Raw genomic sequence first — 21,442 nt, forward strand, 5'->3', positions numbered from 1 at the left:
CTGATCTTAGAGGGAAGGTTTTTAGTTTTTCACCATTAAGTATAATGTTGACTGAGGGTTTGTCATAGGTGGTCTTTATTATGTTAAGGTATTTTCCTTTTATACCGATTTTGTTAAGTGTTTTGATCATGAATGGATGCTGTATCTTGTCGAAGGCTTTTTCTGCATCTAGTGATATGATCATATGATTCTTAGTTTTTAATTTGTTTATGTGGTGTATCACATTAATTCATTTGCGTTGTTGAACCATCTCTGTTCCTCTAAGATGAAGCCCACTTGATTGTGGCGTATAATCTTTTTAATATGTTGCTGTATTTGGTTTGCTAGAATCTTATTTAGGATTTTTGCATCTGTATTCATGAGAGATATTGGTCTGTAGTTATCTTTTTTTGCGTTATCTTTACTAGGTTTTGGTATCAGAGTAATACTGGCCTTATAAAATGAGTTGGGAAGTATTGCCTCTTCGACTTTTTGAAAGAGTTTGAAGAGAATAGGTATTAAATCTTCTTTGAATGTTTGGTAGAATTCACTGGTAAAGCCATCTGGTCCTGGACTTCTACTTTTTGGTAGGGTTTTGATGATTGTTTCAATTTCCAGACTGCTAATCAGTCTGTTTAGATTTTCCAGTTCTTCTTGATTCAATCTAGGAAAGTTGTATTTTTCTAAGTACTGGTCCGTTTCTTTTAGATTATTAAACTTGGCGTTATATACTTTTTCATAGTATTCTTGTATGATCCTTTGTATTTCTGCGATGTCAGTCGTAATTTCCCCTCTTTCACCCCTGATTTTGTTTATTTGTGCCCTTTCTCTTTTTTCTTGAGTGAGTCTAGCCAGGGGTTTGTCACTTTTATTAACCTTCTCAAAGAACCAGCTCTTGGTTGTATTTATTTTTTCTGTGTTTTGTTTTGTTTTGTTTTCAATTTCATTTATTTCTGCTCTAATTTTTATTATTTCTTTCCTTCTGCTGACTTTAGGCTTCATTTTTTCTTCCTTTTCTAGTTTTTTTTTAAGATGAAGTGTTAGGTTATTTGGGCTTGTTCTTGTTTTTGGAGATAAGCCTGTAATAATATGAACTTTCCTCTTATGACTGCTTTTGCCATGTCCCAAAAGTTTTGTTATGTTGAACTGTCATTATCATTTGTTTTTATGTATCTCTTGATCTCTCTTTTTGTTTCTTCTCTGACCCAGTTATTCTTCAGTAGCATGTTGTTTAATCTCCATGTGTTTGTGGTTCTTCCTGATTTCCTTCTAAGGTTGATCTCTAGTTTCAAAGCATTATGATCAGAGAATATGGTTGGTATGATTTCAACCCTCTTATATTTGTTGAGACTATCTCTGTGTCCCAGTATGTGGTTGATTCTTGAGAATGTTCCATGTGCACTAGAGAAGAATGTCTAAGCAGTGTTTTGGGATGGAAGGCTCTGCAAATGTCAATTATGTCCATTCGGTCTACTGTGTCATTTAAGGATGTTATTTCCATATTGATTTTCTGTTTGGATGATCTGACCATAACCAACATGGGGCATTTACGTCCCCTACTACGATAGTGTTTTGATCTGTTTCTCCCTTTAGTTCTGTTAGTAATTGCTTTCCATATTTCAGAGCTCCCTGATTGAGAGCATAGATACTAATAAGTGTTATGTCTTCTTGGTGCATGATTCCCTTTATCATTGTGAATTGTCCCTAAGTATTTTCTTTACCTTTTTTTTTTTTTGAAGTCTATTTCATCTGCTATTAGTATCGCTACTCCTGCTTTTCTCTGAATGCTATTTGCTTGAAATATCATTTTCCACCCTTTCACTTTGAATCTGTGTTTGTCTTTGGAACTGAGATGTGTCTCCTGGAGGCAGCATATGGTTGGGTTTTGTTTTTTGATCCAATCTGCAACTCTGTGCCTTTTTATTGGTGGGTTCAGTCCATTTACGTTTAGGGCGATTATCGAAATATGAGATCTTCTCATAGCCATTTTATCTTTTGCTTTCTGGTAGTTCAGTGTTTCCATTTCTTCCTTGTCCTTGTTTTTCTGTTTTCTTTATTTTGGTTGGCTTTTGTGGGTTTTCTCTCTGGTTCTTCTTGTTTTATGTAATGTACTTCAGTTCTGAATCTTCTGTGTGTGGTTACCATTATGAATATATAAAGGATGGATATGTATATATAATCGTCTGTTTTCTTCTGCATGTGACTTATCTCCATTCCCTTTTGCAAACTTGGATCTTTGAATTCCCCCTTTTTAGTCATTGTTATCTCAATTTGTTCCTATGTATGCTGAATGTTCATTACTGTCTTGCTATAGCAATTCTCTTCTTATTATTTAAGCTTATAAAGCCATGTTCTTAGTAAAGGTTGCACTCCTCTGCTTCTATTTGCCTGATAGTCACTTTACCCTTAATGACGTGTTTTTTATTATTATTATTATTATTTTTTTTTTTTGTCATTTTGTTTTAGGTGAGCTGACCCCTTTCAGTATTTCCTGTAGTACAGACCTTGTAGTGGAGAATTCCTTCAATTTTTGTATGTCTGGAAAGGTCTTTATTTCTCTTTCATATCTAAAGGAGAGCTTATTTGGATATATTATTGTAGGCTGGTAGTTCCTTTCACTTAATAGTTTAAATATTCGATTCCATTCCTTTTTGGCTTGTAAGGTTTGCACTGATAAGTCCAAGGATAACCTAATGGGTTTACCTTTATAAGTTACCATTTTCTTCTCTCTGGCTGCCCTAAGAATTCTGTCTTTGTCGTTGATTTTTGATAATTTTAATACATTGTGTCTTGTGAAGGCCTTTTTGGGCTAAGATAATTGAGTGTCTGTTGACTTCTTGAGTTCCAAGCTCCAGCTCATTCCTTAGATTTGGGAAATTTTCGTATACTGTTTGTCTGAAAATACTTCTTAGTCCCTGCTCCTTTTTCTTGCCTTCGATAATACCCATTATTCTTATACTTCCTCTTCTGATGGTATCAGCTAGTTCTTGAATTTCTCTTTCATTATTTTTCATTCTTCATTTTCTCTCTTCTTTTTGATTTATTTCTAGATTTCTGTCTTTGCTATCACTGATCCTTTCCTCCATTTGATTGACTCTATTTCTCAAGTTTGCTATTTCATTTTTTCACCTCTCGCAGTGTGTTCTTCAACTCCAGAAGTTTTATTTGGTTCTTTTCGAGGGTTTCAGTCTCCTTGCTCTGCTCATCTAGGTGTTTTTTCATTTCCTGAAATAGTTGATATGACTCGTTTCGGATCTCACTGAGTTTTTTCAGAAGTATCATCCTGAATTCTCTGTTATTTAAGTTGCTTGTTTCTATGTCTGTAAGCTTATTTTCTGGAGATTTTTCTCTTTCTTTCTGAGCTGTCTTGTCACTTTGGTTGTTCATGGTGTTTCATGGACTATTTCTCCACCTGGGCATTAATGGAAATGTATTCTGCTTTTTTTCCAGAAAGAAGATTTATTATATAAAAGTTTTCTTTAGCCTGCTGCAAAGCAGGCGCTTTTCTTTTGATTACCAGTAGGTGGTATCTAAGCCTCTTGGATCCCTGCTTTATATAAAGCCTTAAAAATGCCTTTTTATTTTCTTATAGATATTTAAGCACACTCGCTACTCTCAGTGTCAGTCCCTGTCAGTGCTAGCAACAGTTTTGGTAGTATTTGCTCAGAGCCCCTGGGGCTCCACGGTGATTGGTCTCAGAGGGTAAGGGGGAATGTTGGGGAGTGGGGGGTTGCAGGTCAGCCTCGGTTTTACAACCATGGCTGGTTAAAATCAACTGTTGTTTCTCTGCCGTCGGCTTCTCTGCTTTCTTCCCTGATGACTAGGCCCTGCTGCCTGCCACAGGGAGCTCACAGCTTTTCAGGCAGAGTTTTTCAGGGAATTGCCGTTCCTTCTCCCCTACCTCTTCTCATGCAGGGAGCTCTGCAAGAGGCAGCTTCTTTATTTTTCCCAGTCCACTGCTTGACACCCGGGGTTCTGACCTGTGGTGCAGATCCCACGCTCAGACATGCTGGTGTGCAGTTTGGGTGTTTTTTGTTGAGTTTTAGATGTCCAGCTTATTGTTGTTTCAAGGGGAGAGATCTGGGAACATCTATCACTCTACCATGTTTTTGAAATCCTCCTCATTGATTTTTAAGAAGAAGAATGACCCAGTTAGTTTTGTATTGTTTAAAGATATTTTAGACTACACAGTATTTGTTTTATTAAATTCGTATAGTGTCACCTAGAAAGCAGATATTAATTACATGATATTTACATTAATTCAACATTAAGAATTAAGGAGAACAAAGCTAAATTAAAGGGGGACCAATTAGGAAGATATTGTAGGATGATATTGGCTTAGACTTAGGTGACATGGCAGTGGAGATAAAGCGAAATTGACAGACTGAAGATAGATATTTTCCAGGTAAAATTGGCAGGGCTTGATGAATAATTGGTTCTGTAGGGTGATAATGAAGAATCAAGAATAACTCTAGATTTGACAGTACCATCACTGAAATGGAAAACAAAGGAGGAATATGAATGAGTAGAAGATATATTGAGTTTTTAGACATGTTAAGGACAAAGTAGTTGTATATGTAACTGTAGAGCTCAGGAGAGAAATCTGGGATGGGCATAGAAATTTGGGAGTTATCTGAAAAATGTATTTGGAGAGGAGGGTTCCTAGGCAGAACTTTAAGGACAATCAATTGGAAAATGACATAAAAATTTTTATTTATGATAACTTCAAAAATATCTACTTAGAGATAAGATTAATAAAATAAGTGTACGAACTTTTTTCTGAAATCTGTAAAATATTGCTTAGAGTAATTAAAGAAGAGCTAAGTAAATGGAGCAACACGATGTTCATAGATTGGAAAACTAAATATTAAGATATCATTTCTTTCCAAATTGGTCTCTAATCCTTGCAGGCTTTTTTGGTAGAAGTTAATAATAATCTAATTCTAAAATTTTATGGAAATGCAAAGAATTTATAATATCTAAAACAATCTTCAAAAAGAAGAAGAAAGTTAAAAGGCTACATGATCTTACTTCAATATCTAATATTAAGCTACAGAATTAAGAAAGTATGGTGCTGCCTTAGGGTAGAAAAACAGATCAATAGAGTGAAGTAGAGAGCCCAGAAAGAGCCCATTCTATTATAATTTGATTCTCAACAAAGCAATCTGTTGAGGAAAAGATACTATTTTCAATAAATGATGCTGGAGTAAGTGGATATATCCATGTGAAAGAAATGAACCATAACTCTATCTTTCATATGACCCCAAAATTATTTCTTATGGATTATAGACCTGAACATAAAGGCTAAAATGGTAAAGCATCTAGAAATAAAATATAGGAAAATATTTTTGTGTCCTTGGCATGGGTAGAGGTTTCTTAGCTAAAAATACTGAAAGTGTTCACCATTAAACATATTGACAAATTGACCTTTATCAAAATTGAAAACTTTTACTCATCAAAAGACACCACTTATAACTCTATCTGGCAAGCCACTGAGTTGGAGAAAATATTCATCAAACGTATCCGTCAAAGGACTTCTATCTAGAATATATGACAAACTTTCCCAACTCAATAATGAAAAGACAAATAGCCTAGTTATAAAAAGACAAAATATTTTTAAATACTTCATTAAAGAATATGTACATGGCTGGTAAACACATGAAAAGATAGTCAACATCATCAGTCATCAGAATATTACAAATTAAACCAAAACGAGATACCACTACACACTCACTAGACTGGCTAAAGTTTAAAATACTAATGTCATATATTGGTGTGAATATAGAACAGTTGGAATTTTTGGCATGAATTAGGGCAATTCTTACATTATTAGTGAGTGTAGCATTTTATTAGCTGGAATGTGGAGCAATTGAAACTATCACACATGGTTAACGGGAATGTACCATGGTATAATTACTTTAGAAAAAGATCTGGTAGTTTCTTACAAAACTAAACATATACCCATCCCATAACCAAGCAATTCCACTCTTAGATATTTATCTAAGACAAAAGGAACACAGGTCTATTAAAGGATTTATACAGGAATGTTAATACTTAAAAACTTGAAATAACCCAAATGTTCATTAGTAGGAGAAAAGATAAATAAACTTTGGTATATTCATATGATCGCATATTGCTACCATTATATACAACAACACGGAAAAATTTCTAAAACATTATGCTGAGTGAAAGAAGGCTTATATAAAAGGTTCATACTTATATAAAAAGTTCCATTCATACAAAGTTCTGAGGCACAATTAATTTATGGTGAAAAAATGAGAATGGTATTTGCTTGGGGTGAAGGAATAGTGGTTTGTTGGGGATTTACCTAGAAAGGACACAATGGAACTTTCTGGATTGATGGACATATTCTGTATTTTAATAGGAATTTGGATTACCTGAGTGTGCACATTTATCACACTTATCAGTTGGCACACCTAACTATATTTATAGTTGTATTTGTAAATTCACCAAAAAAAGAAATAATTGTAAACAAATACTGACTTCTGGTTAATGATATACATATTGACATGTGTACTGATGTCTGCAGTCTACTTTAAGATATATTTAAAAAACATGGATGGATAGATGGTTAAGTATGTCATAAAGCAAATATTGTAAAATGTTCACAGCTATACAATCTAGGTTGTGGGTATATGGATGTTTGCTGTACAAGTCTTTAAACTTTTCTGTGTTTGAAAAAATTTCATAATATATTGGAAGGAAAATGATGTTACTGGTGTAATGAAATACAATTCTTGGTAAATATGACTTTAAGAAATACATTGTAATAGCAACAAGAAAATATAAGCTGTCTAGGAATAAATCTAACACATGATTTGTATAATCTTTATATGAAAAAGTAACAAAATTTATTAAGACATATAAGAAAGACCTAAATAAATGGAGAGATGTACCATGTTTCTTATATAGCCCTTGTCTGTACTGTAACTATGTCTGTTATCCTCATGTCAACTCTAGATTGAGTACAATGTCAAACTTTTTATTTAAGTTGATTCTAAAATTTATATGGAAGAGCATAGCCCCAAGAATATCTCCCATAATTTTTCAGAATAATAACAATGTGGGTGAATTTGCCTTACAAATATCAAGATTTATTGTCAAGCTTTATTAGTTAAACAATGTGAGGCACAGGGATTGACAGTACAGTGCCACAGAAAAGAGAGTCAAGAAAGACACCCCTGCCTGCACATATGGAAATTTAATATATGACAGAACTGATGTTGCATATCATTTAATAAATGGACTGGGATAATTGATCATCCATAGAGGAAAAAAATGTAACGGGTTCCTAACTCTATATATATTCAAAAATAAATTCCAAGTACATTAACAAACTTAGTATGAAAAGTAAACCTAAAATTCTTTTAGTAGAAAATGTAAGAAAATATATCTATGTTTTTTTTGTGTCAGGGATGTATTTCTTATGTATAAAAATAGGTCAGAATATAAAGGAAAGATTGATAAATTTGACTATATAAAAATTAAGTTCTTTTGTAATTCCATTTAAAAAAAGTAAAAAGATAAGTCTGAGAGAACATTTTCAATAAATATAACCTACAAATAATTATTAACCAGTTATATAATTATCAAGTAGACATCTATAACTCAGTAAGTAAAAAGGCAGACACTCTAATAGCAAAATGGGTCAGGGATATAAATAAGCAGTTCGCAGTTGAGGAAACCCTCATGGCCCTCATGAAACACTGCTTAATTTCATTAGTAATTATGGGAAATGACAATTAAAAGTATACTGTGATATGATCAGAGCCATTAGATTGGCAAAAATTAAAAAGTTTAACAATACCAAGTATTGGAGAATATGTGAAACAGTTTGTTGAACAAATATTTTTTGAGCATTTACTACATGCCAATCATTGTTTTAAGTTGAGATGCATTAGTAAATAAAACAAACTAAGATTTTTACCCTCAGGAAGCTTAGATTCTCTTGGGGGAAGGCAGAAAATAATAAACATAACAAATAATAAATTTACATATTATATTAGAAGCGATAAAAGGGTATTGGTAATAAGTAAAAAAGAAAATGAGCAGAGTAAAAAAGTGATGAGGTGGAAAGTAAATTAGAATATTACAAATGGCTCTCAGGTAGTAGGCTTCATTAAGAACTCAAGTGAAAATTGAGCCAAGAATTTTGAAGGCTGTTAAGGAGTTAGCCAAGGAGATATTTGGGGAAGAAGAACATTATAGGAAGAGTGCAAAGATTAGGATAAGGCCTGAAGACTAAAGAATACCTTATGTGTTTGCAAACAATAGTGTCCAGTCTGGCTGCATCAAAGTGATGGTTTACCCTACTAGGTCTTTATATGGATTAATACTTTTTCTGTTGAGTGAAATGAGGAGCCATTTGAGGGTTTTCAGCTAGAGTATTGTGATCTAACTGACCTTTAAAAGGATCACTCTGTTATATAGATAATAAACTCTATAGAGGGAGAAGGGTAGAAGCAGGAATGGGATAACAGTTAGGAGATGGTTGAGATGCCAGGGAGGGACCATGGTGGCTTAGATTGCAATATCAAATACCTAGAGGGTGTTTCATAACTTTTTTAGCAGCAAAACTTTACCTAACTTGAACTTTTTTGGTGACAAAATTGAACTGAGACTCTAGGTTTTTTTTAATCACATCTACTATGGCAATCATACATTTTGCTACAGAAATCTTAATGCATTTTGTTGCTGCCCTAGTTTTTGTTGAGGATGTTATAGAATATGTGATACGTATATGCTATTACATTAATACCCCCTCCCCCCAATTCCAATTTTTAAAACATGGCTAAATCTAAGGCTTTTGTTTAAGGTATTGTAAGCATATGTCTGTGGAGATAGTGCAATAATGGTTGTATTCTGGATGTATTTTAAAGTTAGAGCCCTTAAAAATTCTGATGGATGGGGTGTGGGGTATTTGAAAAACAGTGGAGTCCAGACGTCCAGGATTTTGTTCTGAACAACCAGAAGAATAGAATTACCATTATCTGAGATGTGTAAAGGCTTTGATGGAGTCATTTTTAATGGAAAGAATGAGTTCAGTTTTGGGCATGTTGGATTTGAGATATTGAGTAGGCTGTTGGTTACAAGTATCAGGAGTTTGGGAGACAGATCTGATAAGAACTCTTAAGTGTTAGAGGGGAGGATAAATTGGTTTAGTTGTTTTGGGGAGCAACATCTGATACTTAGTGACTCAGTTCCACATCAAAGAGTACATGCTTAAGAAGCTTCTTATACATGTGCATGAGGCAATAAGTATAAGTATGTTTATAGGAGCACTGTTTCGATGGAAAAGAAGAATGTGGAAAGGAAATTAAGTTTTCATTTACTGGAGAGTGCATAAATATTTTTAAAAATTTATAGACTGGACTACTGTACTGTACTGTACTGTAGATTAATAACTAAAGTGAAATACAGTTGATCCTCGAACAACACGGATTTGAATTGCAAGGGTCCACTTATACATGGATGTTTTTCAATATACAGTCAACCCTCTGTATCCCTGAGTTTTGCTTCTGTATACTCACCCAACTACAGACAGAAAACAGTATTTTTCATTCACAGTTGGGAATGTATGGATATGGAAGGCCAACTGTATGCATTGTTATATGCCATTTTATATGAGGGCCTTGAGCATCCTTGGATTTTGTTATCTATAGAGAATCCTAGAACTAATGCCCTGTGCATACCAAGGGACAACTGTAAAGTTTTGGGAGAATCAGAAGTTATACATGGATTTTCGACTTCCTGGGAGGGTCGATGCTCCTTAACCCCTGCATTGCTCAATGGCCAACTGTACATCCACATGAGTGAATCTCCCAATTATGTTGATTGATGTCAGCAGATGAATATATACAATTTGAAACCATGATATATAATTTAAAAATAATACTACTAATTATTGAATATGCAATAAAACATAATATACATATGGAAAAGATAAACAGAAAATTAAGAATAATTGTTAAGTGGGGATTAGTGGGAGGTGGGATTTGATAGATTTGAAAAGCAAGTCACAGGGACCCCAACTGTTATTATAAGAGTCCTTTCTCATACCACTGGTACATATAATCATCTCTTTGTTATATTGTTTTCTATACATATTTATGTGTCTAAAATATTTTGTATTTTAAAAAAAGATCTCATTGTATTTCTTTTATATCCCTGGTGCTAATGATATGAATCCTTTACAATTCATCAGCTGGTCCAAGAAGTGCCTGGAATCTACATTGGTGAGATGGTTCCATCTAGTGGATAAAGTGTTGCAAGACATTCCTTTTGGGAAGGAAGAATAGAGGTGATACTTAACCTGACTGTCCTTTATTTCACTAAAATTTGAGAGACAAAGGAAAGGGTTATCATTTAGAAATATTTAGTCTTTGCCATTATTAAGATAATAGTATAAATCTCCTAGGACATTTAGTGTAGACCTGTAGGACTCAGATGGGCCTTTTTTTCTGCCTAACATGTGTTTATGTTTTTTTTTTCAGAAGGAGTTGAGCCTTCCAAGAAGAGGCAGCTTGTAAGTAGATGATAATTACCACATGATTTATGATTATGATCTCCTGGGGACTGTTCCCAGGAATCCCATTTATGAGTACTTTTCCTGTGAATTCCAACCGTGGCCGGGAAGTGGGCAGGCTAGTCAACTTCTCTTGCTAGGTCATTTTCCCCTCTCCCCCTCTTCCCCATCCCCAATCCTTTTCTTTGTCTCAGTTTTGCCTAGTGTTTGGGAAAAGCTGCCACTTAAATACCTATCACAGTCTTATTTTGTGATTTACTCAGTTTTAGTAAACTCAAGTTTTTGAGAATGTTAAATTTGAAACTATTGACATCTACATCTGTCCCATAACGTGGTACTAAGTAAGGGAGAGGTCGACTTCTCTGACAAGTTGGGGCAAGGGCAGCAGCTAAGTTTGGGATGGACTAGGGCTGTGATAAAACAATGGCTTCGAAACTTTTTTTATAGAAACATATGAGATGTAATTGAGGACACAGCCATGTTTGTATGTATTAAGTATGCTTTATATATCATATGCATTTTTTTAAATGTACGAACCATATGATAATTCTATTACTGCCACTTTAGGTTTTTGTTTTGTAAAAACGTTCTTGTGGTTATGTTGTCCTGTCAGAATTTTGTAAAGCCCTTTGTCTGGTGTATGAAAGCTCATTGTGATTTGATATAGAGAGATAGGAGTTATGAGTCAGAAAACTCCTAGGGTTCAGTCTTGGCTATGTCACTTAATTAGCTTTGTAAACATAGACAAATCACTTCATCTCCTTAAATCTCAGTTGCCTTATCTGTAAAATGAAGGTCATGATACTTGTTTTTCTTTTTCTTAGAGCTATTAGAAGGATCACTTAATATACGTGATGTTGCTTCACTTCTTAGAATTTTATTCTAAGGTGTGTTAGTTTTAGAATTCTTGTAAACATATTGGGTTAAATTTGGATAAATTTTATTATTTAAGAGCCACATTTCCTTCTTTAAATCTAGTTCTAATAGTGGATCTCAGGTCTAGGTTTGCAAGTGTCCCGAGTCTCTAAAAACTGAGCAAGGGCACTACCAGGACTCTTAATGGAGTGATACACCGAGTAGGTAGGTATACATAACTGAGAGGGAGTGGCTTTTCAGCATCATGTTCAGCAAATATTTGGTCACTTCCTACTATTTCTGGCTTTTGTTTTTGTTTTTGTTCTATTTGGAAGTTCTCTGAGATTTGCGTTTGCTTAAAATTAGGTGAAATGAATTAAGGCCTGAGACAGGTAGCTTCTTTCAGGAAAGTGTGCCTCCAATGAATGGAGTTTGCTGAGGAGGAGAAGGAAGAATATCTTGTCAAAATGACTTTTATTTGAAACTGGAGGAATTATTGGATCATTTTAGTTTTAAAGTAGAGGAATTTCTTTTCAGTGGTATCTAAAGTTAGGCCTACTCTAACTGCCTTAAAAGATTTAATAAGGTTCAGAAATAAATAAGTACTTTTAAATAAAGTAATTCACATTTAAGCAATTAATCAGTCAATAAATACATATTAATACCTACTGTATGTGATGTGTTGGGCTCTAAGTTCTGAAGTTATAAGATTCAATTAGACACATTCCTCTATATTCAGGACTTGTAGTTAAGTAAGCCAGAAGTTCTTCAGTGCAAACAATACTTCTTTTAATCTTTAATATTGGAGGAATAGAAAAGTTTTATTCTGGAAAGAAGCCAGGAAACATAGATACTAATCTACGTTTTGCCACTAACAAGCCATGTGTGGTTTCAGCAGGAACTACTGTTTCTGGACCTGAATTGCATCATTGTAAAATGAGGGAGTTGGCTTATCTGATCTTTATGCTTAGTCATTTCAAATAATCGAAGTTCCATGGTACTAATCTGCGTAGACCTGGGCAAGTCTTTGTAGGGAGTGTGCGATAGAAGGCAAAGGACGGCTTAGCATTTGCAGTAAAGAAGCCAGGAAGATAAGAACCACAAAGCATAAGATGTTGGAATATGTTTAATTAACGCTTAAAAGTTTGTGATATTTTGGAGAAACCAATGCTAACAAGTGACTTACCATTTGCCCTGTTGTTTCTTGTCCTTGTAGCCTAATCTAAAAAGTTTTAAAAGTTATTATAATTGTAATTTGAATCATTGTCGGAAGGAGAGGGATGTTAGTAATATCCCTGTTTGCTTCTGTCCCAGATGGCTCTTGCAGGAACAGATCCTGCTGTATGCCCATTCCAGGTATAAAGGCCCATTTCTGTTGGCACATTCTCTCTAATATACTTTGTGGGCACAGAGAAATTTAGTGTTTGCAGCTAGTTTGGTGTCCTTGTCTTTTGAGAAAGAGTCAGGTTCATTTAATTAGCATAATTTTGAAAATACCTGAATAATATAAAATAAATGAAGTTCAGTAATTTTGTAGGCTCTCAATTGTTATGCTTTTCCATGTAATGTGGTGATTGCATTAAAATGGACAGAACTTGTCTACGGCCAGGCCACCCTGAACAAGCACAATCCCATCTGATCTCGGAAGCTAAACAGAATCGGGCCTGGTTAGTACTTGGATGGGAGACCACCTAGGAAGACCAGGTGCGGTAGATGTAAAAAATTTAAGGAAAATAATAATAATAAGGGATTGTAAGCTGACAAGGTCCTTGCAATCTGTGAGGCCAACCAAGGGTTGCCTTGCCTAAAAAAAATAAAATAAAATGGACAGAACTCAGTAATAGATTTCTAGATGTATGTGATATCTTAGCATTATACAAAATACACACTCTTTCACCCAAAAGTAATTCCTCCAATGGCTCAAATTGGTAAATGGAAGTATAGCATAAAAATGTAGAGGTTGTGCTTAAGAGCCAGATAGAGTTGGGTTTGGGTCTTGGCACCATTATTTACTAGGTGTTTTTTTGGTACACAAGTTACTATATTTCTGTTTGTCTTTTTGCCTCCATGTATTTGTTTAAATTAATCCATCTATCCATGCATCCATCATAATATATTTATTCAATTCTTAAATTATGTGCGGGCACTATCCTAGATACCGGAGATACAGTAGTGTTTAAGCAAAGTTCTTGCTCTCATGGAGTTTCCATTCAAGAGAGACAGACAAACAAAAACATAATATGTTTGTCTTTATGATATTGTGTAATATGAAGAAAAATAAAGCCAGATAAGAGATAGGAGGATATGTATTTTTGTGGGGCAAGCATTGAAAATTAAATCGTGTTGTCCAGGAATTTTCATTAAGGACATTTGAGCAGAGAATGAGGATGTTGAGATATACACATCATCATCACACATCACACACACACACACACACACACACACACACATATATACATATATATGTTTATATATGTTTACATATACATTTATATATGTGTTTATATTTGTATTTGTATTTATATTTATATTATTTATATATATTGGGGAAGAGCATTCCAGGTAGAGGACATAGCATGTGCCAAGGTCCTGAAGAAAGAACTTGTTTGGCATGTTGGAGGACAGCAAGGAGGCTGGATTGGCTCTTGGGGAGTGAACAGTGGTGTTATGGTGGTGGGGCATAGAAGAATGTGAGGCAGGGGCTAGATTTTGTAGTACCTTGTGGGCCACAAAATTGACTTTGTATTTTACACTGATTGGGACATAAAGCAGAAAAATTATGTTATCCATCATAGGGTTTCTTTTTTTGGAGGGGGAAGGGCTTTATTGAGATAAATTTACATGCCATATAATCACCATTTAAAAGTATACCGTTCAGTGGTTTTTAGTGTATTTACAAGGTTTTACAACCATTACCACTGTCTTAATTCAGAACATTTCATCACCCTAAAGAAACCCCCTTCTCACTAGCAGTCATTCCCCACCCATTCCACACTCTTCTAGCCTCTGGTATAACCACTAATCTACTCTCTGTTTTAATAGATTGGCCTATTTTGGACATCATATGTAAATGGAATTATAAAATATGTGGCCACTTGTATCTGTCTTCTTTTACTTAGTGTAATTTCGTCAAGATTCATCTTTTAGCATTAGTCAGTACTTCATTCCTTTTCAAGGGTAAATAATATTGTTTTATATATGTACATTTTGTTTATCCATTTTCTGTTGATGGACATTTAGGTTGCTTCCACCTTTTAGCTATTGTGAAGAATACTTCTATGGACATGGGTGTACAAGTGTCTGTTTGAGTCCCTGCTTTCAGTTGTTTTGGGTAGATACCTAGAAGTGGAATTGTTGGATTGTATGGGAATTCTATGTTTAACTTTCTGAGGAACCACCATACTACTTTACATAGCAGCTGCACAATTTTATATTCTCATCAGGGTTCTAATTTCTCCATGTCCTAGCCAACACTTTCTAGTTTCCATTTTTTAAATAATAGCTATCTTAATAGGAGTGAAGTTGTATCTCATTTTGTTTTTAATTTGTATTTTCCTAATTACTAGTGATGTCGAGCATGTTATCATGTGCTTATTGGTCATTTATGAACCTTTGGAGAAATCAAGTCCTTTGTTTATTTTTATTTAGTCGTTGGAATTCTTTATATATTCTAAATGTTAAGCTCTTATCAGATATATGACTTGCATATATTCTCTCCCATTTTGGAGGTTGTGTTTTAACTCTTTTCATAGTGTCCTTGATGCACAAAAGTTTTTAATTTTGATAATGTCTAATTTATTTTTTATTGTTTCCTGTGCTTTTGGTGTCATACCCTAGAAATCATTGCCAAATCCTGCATCATAAAGACTTTTTATGTTTTCTTCTAAGAGTTTAATAGTTTTAGCTCTTACATTTAGTTGTGCTTAATCCATTTTGAGTTAATTTTTGTTTATGGTGTAAAGTAAGTATCTGACTTCATTCTTTTGCATACAAGTATCTAGTTTTCTCAGGACCATTTGTTAGAAAGACTGTCCATACCCCATTGAATGTTCTTGGCACCCTTGTCAAAAATATTTGACCATATATTTGAAGATTTATTTTTGGGTTCTTTATTCTGTTCCATTGGTCTGTATGTTTGTCCTTATACCACAGTTTTGATCACTGTATAATTGTAGTAAGTTTTGAAATCAGGAAGTGTGGAGTCAAAGTACCAGCATTGTTCTTTGAGATTGTTTTAGTTGTTCAGGATCCCTTGTGATTCCATATGAATGATGGAATGAGTTTATTTCCGCAAAAAACGTGGTTGGGATTTTGATAGGGGTTGTATTGGATTGTAGATCAATTTGGGTACTATGTCATCTTAACAATATTAAATCTTCCTATCTGTGAACGCGGGATTTTTAAAAGAATTTATTTAAATATTTTTAATTTCTTTCAGATATGTTTCATAGTTTTCAATGTGCAGATCTTTTCCTTAGCTGAATTTATTTCTAAATAGTTTTCTCTTCACTATGCTATTATAAATGAAATTGTTTCTTTTTTTTTAATTGTTTATTGTTAGCAAATGATTTTTTTGTGTTAGTTTTGTATCCTACAAGGTTGATGAATTTGTTTCCCCTTGTGGTTTTTATTTACATTTCCCTAATGACTAAGGATATCGAGAATTTTTTCATATACTTACTGGCTATTTGCATATCTTTTTTTGGAGAGATTACTATTCAAGTCCTTTGCCCATTTTTTATTTGAGTTATTTGTCTTTTTATTGCTGAATTGTAAGGGTACTTTATATATTCTGTATTCTAGACCCTTATCAGATTCATGATTTGTAAATATTTTTTCCTATTCTGTGGGTTGTTTCACTTTCTTGATAGTGATCTTTTATGAACAAAAGTTTGTAATTTTGTTGAAGTCCAGTTTATCTTCTTTTTCTCTGATTGTGCTTTTGATAGCATATCAAAGAAACCATTCCCTCTTTCAAGGTTTGATTTGTTCCTGGGCATTAATTTATAAAGGTAACTGAGTGATGACACAGAGAGATCAATGCTATTAAAAGAAGAATTTATTACTTGCAGTTTCCACAAGAGGAGGGGGCATGCATGGAGAAAGTACACAAAGGTTTGGTCAGGAGGCAGAAAAGGGGAAAGCCTAAGCCGAAGCCTTTATTGGGATTTCTGCAGGAAAGACAGGGCAGTGGGCAGGCAGGGCAGGGCAGGGCAGGGCAGGGTAAACAGTGTAAGATTTGCTACTTTCAGTAATGTCAGTGAGCTCTAGGCTATACGGTGATTTTTAGTTGTCTGGTACTTGGCCTTGAGTGATATAGGGCAGGGGAAATATTGGTTTGATGTGTGAGAGTTTGATAAAGGAGGTGGTTGGATTATAGACTCGGGATTAGTTGAAAGGTTTGTAATAGGATTTTTGCACACCTGCAAAAGCTGGATTGCAGGGGAGATATAAACGACTTTGGCTGTTAGTTTGACCCTGTGATTAATGGATACCAAACAGACAATACTGAATCTAAGAAAACAGAACGAGTGTTTCCTTTTAAGGGTTTCAGGGTTTTAGCTCTTATTTTAAGTCTTTTATTGATTATTAATTAATTTTTAGGTATGACATAAAGTAAGGTTCTGATTTCATTCTTTTGAATGTGGATAACTATTGTCCCAGCACCATTTGTTGAAAGAACTGTTCTTTTCCTTTTAAATAGTTGTCTTAAGTTTCAGCAAGATCACTGGCTGCTCAGACTGTAGGGAGAGCAGGAGTAAAAGAGAAGTAAGTGAAGAAACTTACAAAATTCAGTCAAGGCCATGGTAATTCAGACAGGGTTGTAGCAGGTGAGGTGATGAGAAGTAGCTGGATATTGTGGAATGGAAGCTGACATTTGTTGATAGTTTGGGTATATGAGAGCAAGAGAAATTGAGGGTGACTGCAGGGTTTTAGAGCTGAGTAATTAGATGTATATGGTTGCTATTTACTGAGCAAGATGGGGAATATTGTGAGTAGAGCAAAGTTTGTTATTGTTAGTTTTGTTCTTGGGGCAGGAGTGGAGTTTGTTGGAGGAATCAGGACATTGGTGTTTAACATCCAAAAGGAGTGTTGATAAGGCAATTGTATATATGAATCTGGGGATCAAGGGTGGAATCTTATTTAATAGAGGTATGCATTTGGTGATTAACAGTATATAGATGATAGTTAAAGCTATGAGACTGGATGAGATAAACTACTGAAGTGTGACTCAAGTGTGGTCAACTTACTGGTTAAGGTAACAAACTGTTACCGGTTTGCATTAGTTAATTATAGAAATCTAGAGTAAGCAATTTGACCTTGTTGTAACCTTCAAGCATTTGATCATTTTTGTTAGTTCGTATTTATTGTATTTTGCAATGGTTTGTGATGCATTAAAAATTTCACCTGGTCCTTCACCATAACTAGTTTGAGAAGCACTGACCTGGTGAGTGAGTGAGTCTAGAGAGAAAAGAAAAGAGATCTAAGGACTAAACCCTGAGAGCACTTTAGTATTTACTATTTAGGAGTAAGGAGAATTCATCAGTAAAGACAAGGAGCAGCCAGTGAAGTTGGAAGAAAACCAGAAGAGAGTGGTGTTTCCAAAACCATAAGAAGAAGAAAGTATGCCAAATACTCCTGACAGGTTATGTAAGGTGAACAACTAAGAATTGACCTTAGGGTTTAGTAATAGGGAAGTCCTTGGTGACTTTGGCGAGCCATATTAATGAGAGGTGGGGCCAAAGATTGATTTGAAGGGGTTCAAGAGAATAGGAGACAGTATTACCTATGTAATAATTTCCATTAAAAAATTACCTATGTAATAATTTCCATTAAAACCTCAGTCGAGTATATGTAGAAATAATCAGAAAAGTCCCATTTGAGGGGCTAATATATAGAACTACTGGCCTTGACTCTTTAAAAAATGTCGAAGTTGTGAAAGATCAAAAAAAAAAAAAAGACTAAGGATGTGTCCTAAATTATTGGAGACAAAAGAAACCTAATGAATAAATGTCATGTTTGATTATTGGTTGGGTCTCGAATTTTAAAAAATAGTTGAAGGACATTATTGGGACAATTGAGGAAATTGGAATGTGAACTTTTACTAGATAATATTATTGTGTTGGTGTTAAACATCCTTAATGTGACGATGGTGTGGTAGTTTTCCCTTGTTCTTAGACCAAGGATGTTAATTGTAGAAGTGTTTGAGGGAGGTGTTATGATGATTACAACTGACTTTCAGCTAATTAACACAAAGTGTGTATGTGTGTGTGTGTGTGTGTGTGTGTGTGTGTGTGTGGTGGAGAGACAGAATGAGAGAGAAGGGAGAGAAAAAAGCAAATGTAGCAAACTGTTAACAGTTGTTAAATCTAAATGAAGGGCATGTAGTGTTTCATTTAATTCTTGTTCCTTTTCTGATATTTTGGGGGAGGAGTTAATGAGTATATACTGTTCTTTTGAAGAGTTTTGCTGAAAGAATCATAGAAATCAGATGATAGCTGGAAAAGGTTATAGAGTTGAGTTTTCTCCCCTCTTTAAAATATAAATGGGAGATATTACATTTATGTTTGTATGTCAGTGATATTATCCAGTAGAGAAGGAAAAGCTGATATAGGAGAGGAGGGAACAATTGTTGGAATGTTCTTGAATAGGCAAAAATGGAGGACATCAAAGTACATGTGGAAGTACTGGCCTTAGACAGGAGTACTTGCAGTTTGTCCAACAGTAGCTTTAGTTGCCTCAAATTTATCTGTAAAAAATTATGCATGTAAAGTATAAGGTATAGTGCCTGCAATAAACTAGCAATTTGTTATTGTTATAGAATTTAGCTCAGAGCCTGTTACTTTTGACAATGGTAGTTGTTAATTATTGTTTTTATTATTAGGCCATAATTATCTGTTTGAAGCTGTAAGTTCTTAAGAAAAACAGGTTAGTAAAATCCTAAACCAGGTTAAATGAACAATAGCGTGCCTTAGAAAAACCACAGAATATTCATGGTTGGCTTTGGTTACATTAGGGAAGAGAGCAACTAAATTCCAATATGGCAAAAGAGAACATCCAGGCCTGCGATGATAAGGACTTTGTTGGGACAAGTTGGTTATGAAAGTTCTTTAGCCTGGCTCATACCATTTATTTTAGATGTAGCTTCCTGAAATTAAATCATTTTCATTTTTAGAAAGTTATTTCATATGTAAACCCATCTGGATATTATTTAATGCATTAAAAAATCTAGTCTAGAACATCAGCTCTAGAGGAGGCTGATAACCTTGTTGAAAATGTACATAATATAATATTGGTGGAAAAAGAATTTAAGGAAAATGAAGTTCTAAATCTATTTGTATTTCTTTACTAAAGGCATAAAAGTATTGTATTTTGCTTTCTCTCAATTAAAATAGCTCTGAATGGCTTCCCTTGTACAGCTCTGTGCAGGGGACCTCCTCTTGGAATTCTTTTCAAATAGGATTGTTTTTTTTTTGTTGTTTGTGAATTTCAGCACTAGTACCTAGGCCCTACACTTAGAAGCTCAATGTAAATAGTGTTTATATCTAGTTACCCAGAAAGCTAAGCTTTTCTAATACTCATTATAACTTCAGGTAATTGTCCTCATATTTCTTGAAATGTCTTTGCTTTATTTCTTTGAGGTTGTGAGCATTTAGTGGAGGTAAAGAAGAGACTGTAGGAGTGAAGAGGTAGCTGTAGCACTGTCAATGGGATGTGTGTGTGCGTGCGTGCTCTTGTGCATGTTGCTATTGGTGGCCTTTATTCTTAGAGTCCTTAGGGTAGTTATCCTTCTGCACTGTAGACTTACTAATTTAGGAAGTGGACTTGGACATCAGATAATAGATGAAAATAAATGCCAGATGTCTGCAATGATAGGCAGTGGGCAGGGAGGAGTTCCTGGGGCTCAAGGATGTGATGTGTCAAACTTGGTCCCTTGAAACTGACATATGAAACAGTATCATGTACTTTCCCACTCTGATGGAATTTGATAGTATTTGCTTGGATAAATGCTTCTGGGGAATGTGCTAAAAAGAGATACCACCTGCTACACATAGTAAACCCTTTGTGTGGTATCAGTGATGCCTGACACAAGGCTTTGGTTTCTCCATAGACTTTGAAAATCAAGAAATTTAAGGACTGTGAAGAGCAGAATGATAGCTTTGTGTTATAATTAATAGTCTTTTTAAATTGGGCTTGTATAGGAAATGACCTCACATAGGTTCTCCAGTGGGAAGGCAGGAATTGGTAGACGTTGGCAAGGATGGAGCAATTGTCATCACTAATTTCCCAGCAGAAACCACTTTGTTGTTAAAAAAAAATGCATTTGGTCTGTTAGTGAACCATAAGTATGTAGACACAGGACCTGAACATTGAAAATCCTTGAGAGCCGATTTGTTACTATTATGTTAAGAATGACTATTATTATGCTAATCGCCCTCACATTTTTATGCCTAGACCTCACAACTACTAATTCACTATAATCTGTTTGGGTATCTCAGAGACATCTCAACTGAAAGGATTGTCTTTCTCAAAAACTTACCCTTTTCTTATTCTCTATCTTATTAATGGTACTACTTCCTCAAGGTAGAAAGCAGTTATTCTTGTTACCTGTCTGTTCCTCACACTCACGATTCCTTTCTGTTTTACCTCTCAAATCTCTCTTAATTCTCTCTACTTCTTTCTATTACCACTGGTATGTCCACATAGTCCAAGCCATTGTGCTCTCTTGCCTCTGTACTAATTTCCTAACTAGTAATTTTTAAAGTACAGATTTGATTATTAGATGTTTATTTAAACTTGTTTAGTGAATTCTTTATTACAAGATCACACCTGAATATCTTGACATGGCCCAAAAAACCATCTGCACAATCTGGTTCCTGTCTTTGTCTACATATTTTGCACAGTATGTTTCCTGTACCTGGAGTGTTCTTTCTCCCATCTGTACCTGGTTAGCTCCTACTTATCTGTCAAATCTCAGCTTATATCTCACTACCTTATGATAGGCTTTTCTGACCTCGCCTGTATCTTGCTGTCACTATACTAAATTGACTTTCCCAGAAT

The 21,442-nt window shown here is 34.7% G+C and overlaps 1 protein-coding gene and 1 pseudogene across 11 annotated transcripts in view; both read left to right on the forward strand.

The window, feature by feature from the left end:
- The window catches only part of MAST2 (microtubule associated serine/threonine kinase 2), a 178,475-nt gene that overhangs the window by 72,889 nt on the left and 84,144 nt on the right, over positions 1 to 21,442 (forward strand). For 9 of the 11 annotated variants that reach the window (XM_039884734.1, XM_039884820.1, XM_039884751.1 and 6 more), the window contains exon 4: positions 10,494 to 10,525. In XM_039884734.1, the coding sequence (XP_039740668.1) occupies positions 10,494 to 10,525 (32 nt within the window). The remainder of the gene's footprint in view (positions 1 to 10,493; positions 10,526 to 21,442) is intronic. The other 2 variants (XM_039884741.1, XM_039884790.1) reach the window with 1 other exon arrangement.
- Positions 12,978 to 13,096, forward strand: LOC120581168 (uncharacterized; annotated as a pseudogene).

The sequence above is a fragment of the Pteropus medius genome, unplaced genomic scaffold, assembly GCF_902729225.1.
Source record: "Pteropus medius unplaced genomic scaffold, Ma_sr-lr_union100, whole genome shotgun sequence".
NCBI classification, from domain to species: domain Eukaryota; kingdom Metazoa; phylum Chordata; class Mammalia; order Chiroptera; family Pteropodidae; genus Pteropus; species Pteropus medius.